The sequence below is a fragment of the Pseudonaja textilis genome, chromosome 3 (genome assembly GCF_049901715.1).
Source record: "Pseudonaja textilis isolate UNSWEBS1 chromosome 3, rPseTex1.2, whole genome shotgun sequence".
Taxonomy (NCBI): Eukaryota; Metazoa; Chordata; class Lepidosauria; order Squamata; family Elapidae; genus Pseudonaja; species Pseudonaja textilis.
This window is the reverse complement of record NC_141992.1, coordinates 48,388,685-48,404,490: the sequence shown is the minus strand read 5'-3', so window position 1 is coordinate 48,404,490 and position 15,806 is coordinate 48,388,685. Positions and strand designations below refer to the sequence as shown.

Below are 15,806 nucleotides of genomic sequence, written 5' to 3'. Positions count from 1 at the left end.
GCAGTTCCTGCTATCGTAGTGCTTCATGGTGACATGATTGAGATTCAGGCACTTGGCAACTGGTTCGTATTTGTGGCAGTTGCAGTCTCCCATGGTCACTTGATCTCCATTTGTTATCTTCCCTACAAACTATCTTATCTACAAAGACAATGGTAAGCTGGCAGGGAGGGTTGGTTTACTTTTTCCCATAAAGACAATGGATGTTGACTCAGTGTTCTTGATGTTGCACAGTATATTGCTTTATTTAGTTAATTATTCAATCAAGATAGCAGCCCAATCACTGAAGCAACCATAGGCAGTATTTTAAAATAGATAAATAAAAAGAGTAATACAACTAATACAATATAAGAAACATATACATGTAATATTGTATCAGGAGAAAAACAGTACCATAAAAAAAGTACTAAGCATGATTACAAATCTCTTCTCCCAGTGCCTGATTAGAAAACCATATCTTTGTGGCTCTTCAGTATTAGATAAATAAAGAACCCAGCAATTACCCTAAAATGAAAAAGACTTTTGTGGAAGACATGGGGACAAATCATCAGGGAAGTGTGGAGGCCTGGAAACAGCTGTTTTTATTTTCTCATTAGTAAGCTGCTTAAATGTGGGTGAACAGTATTAGGTGTTAGGTTTTACTCCTGAGTGGAGAACCATACTCAAGAATACAATATTCATCAATAGTTACTCATCTAGGACAGGGTCAAGTGAGATGCAACAATCATTCCTGCACGCTGTGTTCCTCAACATTTTGATTAATGACTAGAAAGTGGAAGGGGAGACAGATGCATATTAGCAGATAATTAAAAATCAAGCTGCATCTGAAAGGCTACAGATTCTAAAGTCTGAGCCTCTGAGGCTGAGTGGTTGACTAAAGGTGAGGGATAGCTATTCTTTCATTCATATTTCCCTGGCTTCAATCATGATCTCAATGATTGTTACCCTGTGGTAAGATGGGCAGACAATAAATTTTATAAATAAATAAATAAATGCTCATTTTCCTTTGTGGGTTAATCCCATTCACTGATTTTCTATATTGTAATTTAGGAAACAGGTATAATGACCTCCCTTCCCCCTTCCCCCATTGCCCCTACAAAAACAACAATAACAACAACGGTCTAACAATTATTCCAAGATCTGTGTTTTCCAGTTTGGCTTTCTGTTTACTAATATTCATTCATGGATTTGAATTTGAAACTGCCTTAAATTAATGGATTTTAAAGCCTATTTTTCTGTTTCCATAGGATGATTTTAGGTCTATGGATACTATGTTATCTCCATTGTTCCTCTTGGGTTCTGTATGGGTGAAAATTAGTACTTCATTCTTCTGTATTACAGATCACACCTCCTGTTCCCAGTACCCAACAGTCTTGGCCCCAGTCATTTGGCAGCACCCATAAAGCAATCAGCCAGTATTTTGAGATGTATGATATGAAAGAGTCTTCCTATCACCTTCTTATTTCCCGTCTGGACCTTCATATCTGTGATGATAGCCACACTCGAGAAACAGGTAGCTTTCCCTGAGCTGAAATTGGGAGAGCAATGTGACTGGTGGGGATAATGATATGTGCAGAATTTTTAAGCAGATGTTTCAGCTTGGTTCCTCTTTTTCCTCTTTCTTCCTCATTCCAGCTTTTTTATAAAATCATTTCAGTAGCAAGAACTCTGTTTTGAGCTCATGGGCACATATGAAATGTAAGGGTATTGTGGGGAATTCCGTATTCACAAATAAAAATAAAACTAGTGAAATGGCTCCCCCCATCTCTTCCTGTCCCCCCCATATGTTCTTCCTTTTTATTTTGGGGGTACAAATGTTTCTTCAGAACGATATTAGGCTGCAGCCACATTTCCCATTTTTCTAATGGAGCCTAAATAGTTATGGCCTACATTGTAAATAAAATGTTAAAGGTCGATGCTTTTTAACACAAGCTTCATATTTGTTTGTTTGTTAAAAGACTGTTAAAAAAAAAGACTAATATAGGTAGAGACACCTGCAAGCATCAAGAGAGGTTGCTATAAGTATCTTTATGCTTAATGAGTATCATTTAGTTTAGTTATCTAATTAGATAACTGTTAGGAATGTAAGTCACCTAACAGCTATTTGGGTTGGAAATATATAAACCAGTATAGACAATTTAATATTGTCTCTTTAAGGGAATGCAAAAATTGTAATTGGGTGTGGTTTTTCAAACGGCCATAAGATGGAGCCAGAAACCTGGGTTGTTTAGTCTTAGTCTCAGAAGAAGTCTCAGTGAGTTTCCTTCTGTTGGAGAGTATTGCGGTTCCTCCTAATTGACTGATATTCTTGGATTTGATGTAAGTCTGTTACTGAACTGTTTTTGACACTGGACTTCATTATTGGATTATCCCTGGACTGAAAACTGACTGATTTAACCCGTGAATGACTTTGGACTGCTTATTTTGAACTTTGCTTAAACCTTTATTGAAAGTAAAAAACCTACATTTACTGTACAGTGTATCTGTGTGCTGTGTGTGTATTATTGAAACACTACTCTCAATACATCCCCCTGTATGCGCTCATTCTCCTAACGGGGAATTACCTCAACAATAACTAATTAGAATCATGCTATATGACAATATGGAGACATTTTGGATAATCCAATGAAAATATCTTAGGACAAAAATCTGAATAAAAACAGATGTTGAGGGATTTATATATTTGACATCATTTAAAAAAATGTTCCAAAAGGTGAAACCTAATTTATTTATGGTTAAAATAATGTATATTATTCAGAGTGTTGCGTTCTGGAGTACCAATTCATATTCTATTTGTGTAAACTAGGCATACAGCAATCAGGATTTGTCTCATTTTAATTCCATTTTACCACAGGTGCTTCCAAACATGGTGTAGTGGGAGGTGCAATGCAATTAACTTTTAGGAAGATGGGCTTCGACTATTATCCTTTCCACTGGGCAGGTATGTCGCAAAATTAGTGAGATATTGCATATGTACAAATATTCTATTGCAGCAAGTGAAATGAGTGTAGCAAGAGGGAAAACGCAGGGGATACTATTAGCTTTTGTCTGAACTTGCTGCAATGGAGGAAGAGCTGAACATATAGTCCATTCCTGAAAAAGCAGCAATAGACTGCACAACTATCAATGACACTTTTGCTAAATTTAAATACAATCATATAATTTCCAGGGGAGAAAAAATAGGGAATTATGTCATTCTTTGTATTATTTTTTTTTTAAAAATTGTAGGGGCTTCATCACTTTTTTCCCCTTTGCTAAAATGGGGGTGCACATGACGCATTTGGCCCACGGGCCAGGAGTTTTATAGCCCTGGTATAGGGTCTCTTGCTTGAGCAGGGGGTTGGACCAGAAGACCTCCAAGGTCCCTTCCAGCTCTATTCTGATTAAAGGTGGACAGTGAATATTTCCTTTAACAAGGAAGACATCGAGGGAAGTCGCCATTACTGAGCAAAATTATGAGTAATAAATATTCATTTACTGTGTACAAATTCCATTAGATATAGGAATGGTTTTAAGAATGTGGTTTGGAATCAAATGGCAACATTTGTTAAGCTACAATGGAAAACAGACTATTACATATTAATAAATTTTTAGATAGGTAAATTAGATGTATAGTTAACAACAACAAAACCTTTTAACTTAGTTGATCGGAGAGGTCCAGATTAGAAGTGTGTCTTCCAAAATGAAATGAGCTGGATGACAGAAATATTGTCATTTTGTCAATTTAAACTCCTTATTTTATTCAGGTGATAGCTGCAGACATTGGGTGCGATATTGCGATGCCATGGAGACCTGGGAACATTGGGCAAAAAAACTAGTGAATGAATTCCAAAACAAGATGGGAAAATACAGTGAAGAAATAGGTTCTGCCTTCTTTAAAACTGCAGAGAAGGAATCTCCTTTGAAAAAGAGACAAGGTAACTCAAGATTCTTTATCAAGGTTTTGCAGCTGCAGGTAGCTGGGAGCAGCTTTCAGAGCAAACATGCAAGGTTTAGCAACAGCATGACTTTAGTTAGTTTACTTTATTGTCATTGCACCTCATACAAGGAAATCAAACACTATCTTCAGTGCACATCATGACCATGACCATGAAAATAAACACAAACACACATCCTTCACTCTCCACACATTGAACCAAAACCACACCACACCAACATTGCACTATACAGCAGAATTCAAAAGAGGTACTGCCCTGGGATAGAAGCTATTTTTCAGCCTATTTGTGCTTGTTTTTATTATTCTGTACCGTCTGCCAGATGGTAATAGTTCAGAAAAAGGGTTCCCGGGATGAGATGGATCTTTGAGAATGTTTTGAACTGTCTTAAGGCAGAGGAGCTATGAAGCTCTTCCAAAGAGGGGAGAGGGCAACCAGTGATCTTCTGGGCAATGACATTAACCCTCTGGAGTGCTTTCCTATCTGCCACTGTGCAATTGGCAAACCATACAGAGGTGCAGTAAGTTAAAATACTCTCTATGGTGCCGCAGTAGAAGGTCACCAGCAGTTTTTCATTCAGTTGTTGTTTTCTGAGAAGTCTCAGGTAGTATAATCTCTGCTGGGCCCTTTTGACCAGTGTTGCAATGTGAGCACCCCTGACTTCGTTAACCATTCAAAAGAGGTTCTTCAGATGTGCTCCTATATTTACCAAAGCACCTCTTTTGATCACTTTGCTCTTCTGTATTTGCTCACTCAGAACCTCATTTAACTTCTGATTACGTCTGAATAATGAATACAGGGCAACTGTTGAAGCATCCACATTGCATTGTGCTACTTATGTGTCTTGTTAAAAACTGAAATTTAGGAATAGGGATGGGGTACAACTTACGATATGTCAAAAATAATGCATATACATCTGGGTTCAGTGCAACTGTATTTAAAAGCACTATTGTCTCATATGAGGAAAGTATACTTCCTCTTGTTTCAAACAGAAATGATGATGCTTCTAATACTTTAAGAGCTTATGAAAGCTAAACCCTGGAATCTATATCAGATGTGTATATATTTTTATATAAATATGTGTTTTCCATTTGACAATTGTTTCATGAGAACAAACGCACCACTGTCTTCTGTATGTATTAAAGGTGGGAGGATAGCTCTGAAGTTTTGTTGCCTATAATCATTGGTGAGCCCTAATGATAACTCCTTCATATTAAGATATTTTTAAAATATCCTTGTTCAAAAAGCAGTTTCTGCCTTCTTCTGTTAGTAGTCATGGGAAGGACAATACTAAAGAGGCAGCTATAGAAATAACTTATAAATAAGTCAAGCTATAACTTCTGAGCCTCTGCTAAGTAGAATTTTCAAGCACATACAGTTCTATATTTGTTGCATTCAGTATTGTTGGTTTGATACTTTTCATGCCAATAAACAACTGAAGGTGAGAAAGGCAAGGACAATACTTCTAAGTTTAAGGATTGATTTTAATGGCTAAAAGGAAGAATTCGTTCTGATTATTATGACGGTTTTGCTTTAAGATGATGTTTCTAGTTCTCCAAAAAGCTCTACAGAGAAGGGGTTACATCAGGCTAGCACACCACCTCATACCCTGCTTGGGCTCCAACGGCCTGCATGGAATAGACTCCGATCCAGTTGCCTGGTTGTTCGAGTTGATGATCTGGATATTCATCAGGTAAAATTCTAACATTTATATGGAAAAGTGAGCATCATGCAGATATGTTCCCTTATCTGTGGCTTGTTGCTATTGATGTGGGAAAATGCCACTTAACTAAGGAATCAAAGCATTTGGAGATAGATGCAACAAAGCATCTTTTATTGACATGCAAAACTAATATTGGTCACTGGGCTTTTCTCCACATTGGGCATCTTCTTCCCCTCCAAAGAAGTTTTAGTTTGATTGGTTTGCCTAATATGCACTTAAGAATCATATCTAACAGTAGATAATTATTTATCCCAGTGATCCCACCCAGTGTCATTGGTAGGGCATGATGGGCTGTACCAGCACAAGGGATCATTGTCATCTTCTATAAATATGATTTCATCCAGTAAGATATGTAAAAGCTTGTCGATTTCATAATTTTCTTCCTTTCAAAGCCAAGTCATAAATATCTGCTTACTTATTTCTGACTTTTAAAGAACAGATAACTAGGAACATATGTTGAATTATTTTTTTTAAGTTTGATTTTTAACTGGTAGCATCACAGGCTATATTATATGATTTTTCACATTTACAGTAAAGTCCATATTTCAACTTTATAATAAATTATATTTCTTAATTAATATATTTTTGATCTAATTCATGAGAGTCTATAATTCTAGTTAGTGATCTATAGTATACTCTTCGTTTAAAGCTTAATAGCAATTTTGTTTTTCCTTTAAGAAATGACATGACATAATTTATAACTCTATAAATAACAAAGATATTATAAAACTGATCTCCATGATATTTTAGATCCCATGTTTACATATAGGTAGTTCTTGTTTAGCGACCACAGTTGGGACTAGCAGCTTGATCATTAAGCAAAGTGAATTGACTTCCACTTTCTTTTATTCTGTAGACCTATAAAGGTTGTAAATGGAAGGATTGGTCATAAAGTTACTTTTTTATCACTGTCATAACTGCAAATAGTTGTTAAACAAGACAATCACTAAATGATCACTACCTGTACTTGGATTTTGCTAATACTTTACTATCTTATTATTTTGATATAACACTTGTTTTTTATGGTTTATATTCTTTTTTTAAATGATTAATTTAAAAAAGAACTTAATTAGAGCAAAACAGTTTTCCACCCAAAAAAAGAAAAAAGAGGGGGAATAAGAATCAGCTCAAATTGCTGTCTCACTTACAACACAAGAATATACTATTTGAAAAGTATTGTATAATAGCGCTTCAAAAATTTCAATGACTGGTGCTTTTCTTCTTCTAAAATCTTTCCTTTCATGTCCTACATTACTTAAGTGTAAAAGTCCAAAGAGTATCACTGTGATAATTCATATGTATGTACCTATATACATATCCAATATTTCTGTTGCTTTCCAGGTTTCTACAGCTGGACAGCAGAGTAAGAAACCTCCAACATTACTTTCCTGTAGGAGGAAATTATTGAAACTTCCGGAACATACGTCAGCAATCCATATAGTATTCACAGAGTACTATTTTCCAGACCAAACTACTTTTCCAGGTGACCATCTCAGGAATCATATTCCTCTAATTTTTTTACAAACTTTGATAAAAGTGGCAACATTGCTATTTCTTTCAGCTTAACACATTTCACTTTCATTTCCATCATGTTTTTCTTAATACAAAAAAAACTGTAAAGATAGAATAGCAGTTGCACAGCCCCCCTTTTTTAAGATCTCTATGTGGAAGCATCTTATTCTTTCTGCTTCTTTGTTACAGTTTAGGAGTATGCTCTGTCTCCCTGGGGATTTGGAAATTTGCCCAAAGAATGCCTGTAGGGGGCAAGAGGCATCCCTCTAGACTAGGGGTCCCCAACCCCTGGACAAGGCCTTCTACTGGGCTGTGGCCTATTCAGAATTGGGCTGTGTGAGATGCGGGCTGGCAAGCACATGTGTACACAACTCCACTTGCATGAGCAGCAGGCTGACACATACATGTGCCCACTGACTCATTGGTTGTGTGGCTCAGTTCCTCTCTCCCCCTCAGCTGGGCTGTCAAGCCGCAAAGGTTGGGGACTGCTACTCTAGCCCTATTTAAGGCAGCCTTCACTAATGGAAGTTCTCCAAATGTGTTGACTACACTCCTCTATCATACCCTGCTAACATGGTTAGTAGTTGATCTAAAGTGGTTCAGAATTGGTTTCAAGATCGACTGCTATTGGATTCAAGAATCAGTGGAACACTAACCTATATATATATATTTTTTTCACCAGTCCCAAGTCCAAACTTGTACTTGCAGATGAATGGTTTGGTTTTCACTTTTGACACAAGGAGCATGCTTTGGGTGAATTTATTCTGCCTTGATCTCTATCGCAGTCTACAACAGTTTAAAGCTATATACAAGCTGGAGAGTTCTGGAAAAAGGGAGGAACACATTGATATTCGATTGGATGGCTTTATGTTAAAGGTTTGTTTGTTTGCTTTTGCTTCTATCGTGTCTTAAATTAGGTAGGCAAAAAAGTCTTGAGCTCTTGAGGAGAATGACTCATTGATAAATATTGTTGATAATTAAGATTGATCATTTGTATGAAATTTTGTCATCAACTGGGGATGTCCTTTATATCTCTGCACTCTCCTAAGTGTAGTAGTGGGTGTGCATGAGAAAGAGCAAGTATATTTCAAATAAGACAATCTGTGAATAGCCCAGTTAGGCTTGTTTGTTTTATCCACTGACAGCTTTTATATCATTTGCAATCCCCTTTTTTGGTTCTACATGGACTGATAGTATTTTAACTGGATCATTTCATGTAGTCATTTTAATTGAGATTTTAATTGTTATTATTGAAATGCCATCAATGTGTAACCATATGAAAATCAGATAAAGTCAATCAAAATTATTATCCCAGTTCCTTAAAGGACAAAAAAATCTGGCCTGGTAGCACCTCTCTAACAAACAATTTGTGTTAAAAGGCATGTGTGTGTGTGTGTGTGTGTGTGTTTATGCAGCTCAGTTATTAGACTCCTGATATTTTGCTACCATAGGATGATTCTCCTCTTACAAGCTCTGTGAACTAAATTTCCCCTTGATTTAGTGTTTATAGTGTTTATAAAAAAGATTACTAGAGTCTTCTAACTATCGTAAAACTGTTTAAACAAGAGTATGTTTCCGTAATGTAGACTACAAATGTAGGATCATATGTTAAATTTGGGGAATTTTATTTTTCCCTTACTCATCCATAACAGAGTTGTGTGGCCTTATGTAGATCACAATCTGCCAGCTTCAGTTCCTTATTGCTAATATAAATATTTTTTTTATCAAGATAACATGTTAGTAGTGTGCTGTAAGCATTTTTAAATACTCACTTAAATCCTGTTTTATTTCTGTGCTTTTATGGCCATATAGATCATTCTTAATATTCCTTCTGTACCTCATACAGGTAAACATCCCAGTGGACAAAAAAGTAATTGATCACCAGGACCGTCCCCAGTGTCTCTCTATGTCCACATCAGAAGTGACAGCTACTAATACAAGGCATGCACCTCATTGCAGTTGTTTAGCCCTGCAGAACCTGTTCCGTAGATTTGCTGCTTCTGAATTCTTCCATTCTAGCTATACCAAATTCCCTAAATTTCAGGACAACTTTAGTCTTTTGCATACTCTCTTTCTACGTCACGCATACCAGGTGGATACCAGTGTCCAGCAGCAAACAGATTTCTGTCATTTTCCTGGCAAATCTTCTGTTTTTGAAGATCTTTGGTCTGTTAATTTTACCCAGGTGTCCTTGGATTTTGAAGGGACCAAAAGTTCCAAAGGAGAGGCCCTTAACTTTATCTACCCTTTTCCACTCTGTATGTGGGCTTGCCTCCCAAAGAAATGGGAACAAGCCCAGGCAGCAATGCTGAAAGTTTCATCTACCTCAAATGTTAGACTTAAATCTTCCACAACTTTTAGTAATCATACTGAGAACCAGGTATTTTCTGGTGAGGAGCAATTCTGCCAAAGATCAAAGACTGAGCAGAATTTGAGAAGCATCTACCTTACCCCTGAGGCAAAGGAAGTCATGGAAGAAAGTTGTACTGTTAATGATGAAGGAAAGGATAATGATACAGAAATATCTGCCGATATCCATGTACTTCTTTATTCAAGTGCTCATATGAAGATGCAACTCACTCATTATCAGTATTTGATGCTGCTTAGGATGAAAGAAGTACTACAGACTTTTCAAGAGCAATTTACCCTAGATACCCAGGAAATAACTGGGTCACCTTTAGATTCCATAACCACTTGCATAGGCATCATGTTCAACAGTACTGAGGTGGCTTTGCTGATGCATCCTGTTCCTGGTTCTTCACTAGAACCGAGATCTGTAGATTCAGATACTACCAGTCTAGTTGAATCTGAACTCTCAGCTTCCGAGAGTAGGGAAAAACTAATTGCTGAAAGCAAAGAATCAGATGTCAGCTCCGAGAAGGAAAATAGTAGTCCCATAAAAATGTTAGAAGATACTGGAACTGAGAATACAGATAGGAATATGACTGCATCACAAAATGGAATGCTGAAATCCCAGACTGATGGATCATTGACGGAAGAATTTCATAGTCAAACCACTGGACAGAGGAGCCCTGTAGAAGAAGCACATGAAGCTGAAGAAATCCCTGATGCAGAGAAACAGTATGAGCACGTCAACCTACCCAAGACTTCTGAAGTTCTTCCTTCCAGACCATCTTCCATTGTAGATCCTTTAGGTGGTATACATGTCTCTCTTAATGGGCAAGAAGAGTTGATTCCATTGAGAAACATGGAGCTGGAGTTATCTAGTGCATTGCATATAACAAAGGATGCCACCAAGGAAGCCTTGCATGTTACTATGGACCTCACTAAAGAAGCCATGTCAATAACAAAAGATGCTTTCAGCTTGAGCAAGGAAAAAATGGCTTCCACTATGCAGAAAATGCGGTTCCACCCCCAAATCAAGTGAGTAATACTTGAAACTAACACAACAATTAGGATAATAGTGATTATTGCCATCTTCTGTTCCATCTTCCTTTATGTATTTGGGCAAGTGTAATCCAGAGTTTGTTTTATTTTATCTTTTACCTGCTATTGAATTATTTAATAGGCCTTTGATTATAGTTCTTTTTTATTACATTTTTTCTAGGAGTCTTGTCACTTATTCCATATGCTGGCTTTAGGATGAACTACTCTGCCATGATATTAAGGAATCATAGTTTTAGAATTTTAGAAACAAGCTGTGTATGTTGTAGATTGTCTTTAGATAAATCTCCTGGTACTCTGTAAGCATTTTTTACTATGCTAGTCTTTTTTCCCCTTGTAATTAATTTATCATTGCCACTTTTCCTCTCTAGGGTTTTCAGACTTTACACTATTTTTTTCAGAGTTACAAATGGTATTATGGAAAGTTAAAAAGCTACTTAGAGTTCTTTATATCTTTGCTACTTTTTCAACCCAAGAGAGGTAATTACTGTTGGCCATGTAACATTTGAGAGGGCAAAATATCCCTTTCATCCCAGACACTGAAGCCACTGAAGCAGCTCATTGCTGACTTCTAATTCATCTTTATATTTATTCTTCTGAGTGGATGTGTGTAGTAAAATACCACTTATGGGAAATAGATTCCAGTGAGACAAAATTGCCATTTCTCTCACAGGAATAGAAAGGAGAGAACTGCGATGTGTTTTTTTTCTTGCTGAATACAAAATTGCATGTGTAATATATACAGATATGGCCAAAGGTATTGGTATCCCTCAACTTTTGCCAAGTACTGGTAGCCCTTGGCTTACAACAGTTCATTCAGTGACAATTCAAAGTTATAATGGCACTGAAAAAAGTGTCAGTTTTTCACACTTATGACTGTTTCAGTGGTCACATGATCAAAATTCAAATGCTTGGCAACTGGTTCATATTTATGAGGGTTGCAGTGTGTTGGTGTCATGTGATCCCCTTTTGTGACCTGACAAGCAAAAGTCAATGGGGAAGCCAAATCAATTTAACAATCGTGTTACTAACTTAATTGCAGTAATTCGCTTAACAGCTGTGGCAAGAAATGTTGTAAAGTGGGGCAAAATTCACTTAACATACGTCTCACTTAGCAACAGAAATTTTGGGCTCAATTGTGGTCGTAAGTCAAGGACTACCTGTAATTCCAATTCTATAAATTGAAACTGACACAAGTAAATGGCATCCACTTTTCATTATTCCAAAGAGCAGACTCTTTGCTTTTGATGTGTGACTGGGCATGGACCTAATTATTGGTACTCTAAACTAATATTTTGTAGCACATCTTTTTGAGGCAATAACTGCAGTCAAACTCTTTCTGGAGCGTTGAATAATACTTCTACACTTCTCAACTGGCAATTTGTTCCATTCCACTCCATTTGAGCAAAATTGTCCCAATTATCTCATGTTTGATGGGTCCTTCTCCCAATTGGGATATTCAGCTTTTTCCATAAATGTTTTACTCGATTCAGATCTGGACTCATAGCAAGCACCCACTTCAGAACAATACAGTGTTTATTTTTCAGCCATTGTTGGTTTTCTTAACATTCTCTTAGATGTAAGTTTTGGTTATAATTCTGATATAGATAAAGCTTTCTAACACTAGGCACTATATTCCACTCCAGAATATCTTGATGATGTTCTGATTTCACTGAATCCTGCAAGGCAGCAATACCAGAGGCAGCAAAGCAACCCTATAATATTAGGGAGCTTCATCCATGATTCATTTGTAGGGGTGGCGGTCTTTTCTTTAAAAGTATCATTTTTTCCCAATTTTTTTTTCTGTTTTGTTGAAAACAGAATTGCTGTGATTTATCAAAAAGCTCTAATTTTTCTTCATCTGACCAAAGGACATTCTCCCAAAAAACTGTGGCTTGTCAGCATGCATTTTAGCACATAGTCTGCTTGAAAGATTACTAAAATTTAATAATGTCACTTAACTTCTAATGGCTACCAGTAATTATGTCTGTGCAATTATGTTAAAAACAAAATGTCTTTTGTTTTATAAAGACTATAGAATAAAGAATGGTGGATGCCATTTACTTCTGTCAAATTTAATTTACTTCATGACAAATTGGGACTCTCTGGAAAAAATGAAGAGACAACAACACTTATGACCGTATCTGTATGCTTACATGATAACTATGTTCATTAATGCCAACAAATTTTGATCTGTGGTTGTCAGCAGAGATCCTTCACCAAAGCCTGAAGAAGCAGCAGTGACTCAAGTAGGAAGTAATAGTGAAAGTACGCGTTTCTCCTCCATGAAGAAGACTGCTTCACAACATTCCTTTGATACCAATTCATTAGATGGCAGTGGTCTTGAAGATAGACTGTCAGTAGATAGTGATGGCAGTGATGGCTTTGTAATGCCTATGAATTCAGGTAATAAGAGCTTATTTGGTTTTGGTCTTATTACAGATTAATTAAATGGAACATATGGAATTGTAAAGTAAAAACATTTAGTATTTTAGAAGATTTCTTACAAAGTGGCTACCTTGGGAGAATTGCATATTCTGGAAACAGCTGCTGTGGCAGGTCATCACAAGTCAATCGTTTGCCAGAATGGTTGGTATCTATCTTCCCAATGGAACCTCTGTTGGGCCCAAAGATATCCTGTAAATAAATGTGCTACTTCTTTGTCTTACATCATGCCAACTTTCTATTTCATTTTTTAGTTCAAAGAATATGTTTTTAAAAGGCTAGCTAGAGCAGAGCATCTCGTGGGCATTAATCTATACCTGTCAGGTATAAGGAATTGGCAGGGAGCTACATGTTGCTGAACTGTTGCTCTTAGCAGCTCCTAGGAGGTATGACAGTAGTAATGCTGGGAATTATATAATCTGGTCTGTTAAATAGGTATGTTTGAAAAAAATATGTAAAAGTGATATTATGGATAAAAGCAAGAACCTCTTAAACCAACTACTTCTTTAACCATTTTTTTCTTATTTCCATTGCGGAAACACAAAATTCATCTACTGCATAGGTTATATAGTGGGTGAGTCATTCTGTAGAAGATGAGTCAGATAAAATTTATCTATTTATATTTATCTATATATATTTATCTATTTATTTATTTATAAATCCCTGGGGATTTATCTATTGGGGTGAAATATAAATAGATATTTATATTCCTCTGAAATTAGCAGTGTAATACGGTAATATGAGTGAGATGGTTTCAGTTTCCTTATTGCCACATGGAAACGTCACTCTGCTATGGGGGTTTTATTATACCTGCCTTGAAGTACTGCTGGTGGAAGAGTATTTTATCCAGCTTTAAAAATGCTTTTTACAACTTGGAGAAAATCAGGTTTTGCAGATAACATGCTGATTCCCAAGTCTCTTAATTTATTTACATTCTGCCATGTTGGGATAAGTGTTGACTTTGGTCTGAAACTCTACATCGCTTATTCTTTGATAATTCATTGTTTGGCTTGATCATAGCCTATTGATATTAAAAATGGTAGAGAGAGCCCATATGAAGTCAACTTATATTCCACTGCCTGTTTTCAGGGAGAAGACAAATTATCTGTTAAAATTAAGGGGGTCAGTCCAATTGGAAAGAATTGTATTTTAAGCCAGTATATTATCGTCATCTTCCAGGCTCTGTCCTGGATTAACGGCATTCCTGTCTCGAGTCTTAACTGGGCATTTGGAATTCCATTGGGAGCAGCTAAAATTGATCGCAAAAAAATTGTTTGCACAGTTTCCTTGTTGAGTGTTTTGATGGTGAGATTTTTTTTCTTGTCATAGATTTTGTTGGTCGTGTAATTGATGTTGATAACCATACCAAAGTAACGGAAATCGAAAATCAAATCCCGAGATGAAGAAACATGGGATTTATATTTAATACTTGGTGCCTCTGAGCTTTGTTATTTGCTTATGGACATTTCAGTACCCAACTAGTTAACATCATGCCATTGATGATGTTACGTAGTTGGAGAATGTAATGTCTTGCAAACAAACAACTAAGCTCAGAGATCACCAAGGATTCCACAGTTCACCCTAAGCTACATATATTCTCCTTTACCGTTTTTGTTTCTTTAACTCATTTCCTCCATTAAATAAAACTCTTAAGTCCAGCCTATAATCCTAAACTTCACAAATTGTTCCCTATTTAAAGACTAACAAGGGCAAACTCTGCGTAGCTGTCTAAATTTGTGAAAGTTGGTTATGTGCTGCAAGTGTAGGCTGATGAATAAAGAGGGCAATAAATCACAAGTATATTTAGGGAAATAAAGTTCTTTAAAAGTCCTGAATATGACAATATTAGAAGTACCATTCATAATTTCTACCAAGATGTTGCGCTGGAATTGAATCCATCTTTTTTATTGTTATATTCAAGTCTAAATATTACTTATTTTTATGGAAAGATACAGAATTCTTAATTATTTTTACAATTAAAGAGATTCAGTTTGATGTAGTTGTTAATGTGGTGGTCCAAAAAGTAGAAGACTGAGTCCTCAGCCTCCTTTAAGCTTGAAAGCCAGTTAATGTGTGTGTGTGTGTGTGTGTATGTGTGTAAGACAGAGAGAGAGGGAGGGAGAGAGGGAGCAAGTAGAGATAGATGAAATAGTAGTTATGGTAATAATAATTCCCAAAAAGTCTAGAACATCACTGAACACCATCTGCATTAACAAAATCAGCCATTTGCAAAAAGGCAGTTTTACTTGGAACAGCTTACAACTTGCAATGATACCTTTAACAACATTAAACAAAAACATCTGTTTATTCAAAGGCCTTGGGAAGGATAAGTGGATAAAAAATGCCAAATCCAGTGTAAACAGCTGGCTGACTACAATCAAGCATAATACTATAGTATTCTTTATTTCAGTTTTAAAACTTTCTTTTTGGGGGGCAAAAGAAGTCAGAATTCTAGATAACTCATGCTAGAATTAGTACTGAAGACTTTTTTTCCCCCCAGAATTCTTGCAATGTTTTCTGTGCTAAAAATACTTAAAATGTTGTTGTTTTTATTTCAGAGACGAGTCTTGATCTTCTTACCTTAGGACAACTTCCCCAGATGCCTAATGATAGAGACATTAGATCAAGCTCAGTGGGAGAGGAAGAAAGAGGATCAACATGTGTTAACAGCTCAGCTTCTCTGAGTGGACAGGATCCTAATACTCAGTTGGTCAGATTCTTGTGATTTTTTTTCTTGTTATTTTGACAACAATTTTTCTGTAGAATTTGAGAATTTGAGCCTCCATTTA

At 36.4% G+C, this 15,806-nt stretch overlaps 1 protein-coding gene across 5 annotated transcripts in view; it reads left to right on the top strand.

Moving 5' to 3' along the window:
- The window catches only part of BLTP3A (bridge-like lipid transfer protein family member 3A), a 60,216-nt gene that overhangs the window by 26,011 nt on the left and 18,399 nt on the right, over positions 1-15,806 (top strand). For 3 of the 5 annotated variants that reach the window (XM_026719983.2, XM_087929563.1, XM_087929562.1), the window contains exons 8-16: positions 1,339-1,510; positions 2,852-2,938; positions 3,744-3,914; positions 5,471-5,625; positions 6,997-7,138; positions 7,850-8,043; positions 9,014-10,551; positions 12,779-12,978; positions 15,576-15,727. In XM_026719983.2, the coding sequence (XP_026575768.2) occupies positions 1,339-1,510; positions 2,852-2,938; positions 3,744-3,914; positions 5,471-5,625; positions 6,997-7,138; positions 7,850-8,043; positions 9,014-10,551; positions 12,779-12,978; positions 15,576-15,727 (2,811 nt within the window). The remainder of the gene's footprint in view (positions 1-1,338; positions 1,511-2,851; positions 2,939-3,743; positions 3,915-5,470; positions 5,626-6,996; positions 7,139-7,849; positions 8,044-9,013; positions 10,552-12,778; positions 12,979-15,575; positions 15,728-15,806) is intronic. The other 2 variants (XM_026719984.2, XM_087929564.1) reach the window with 1 other exon arrangement.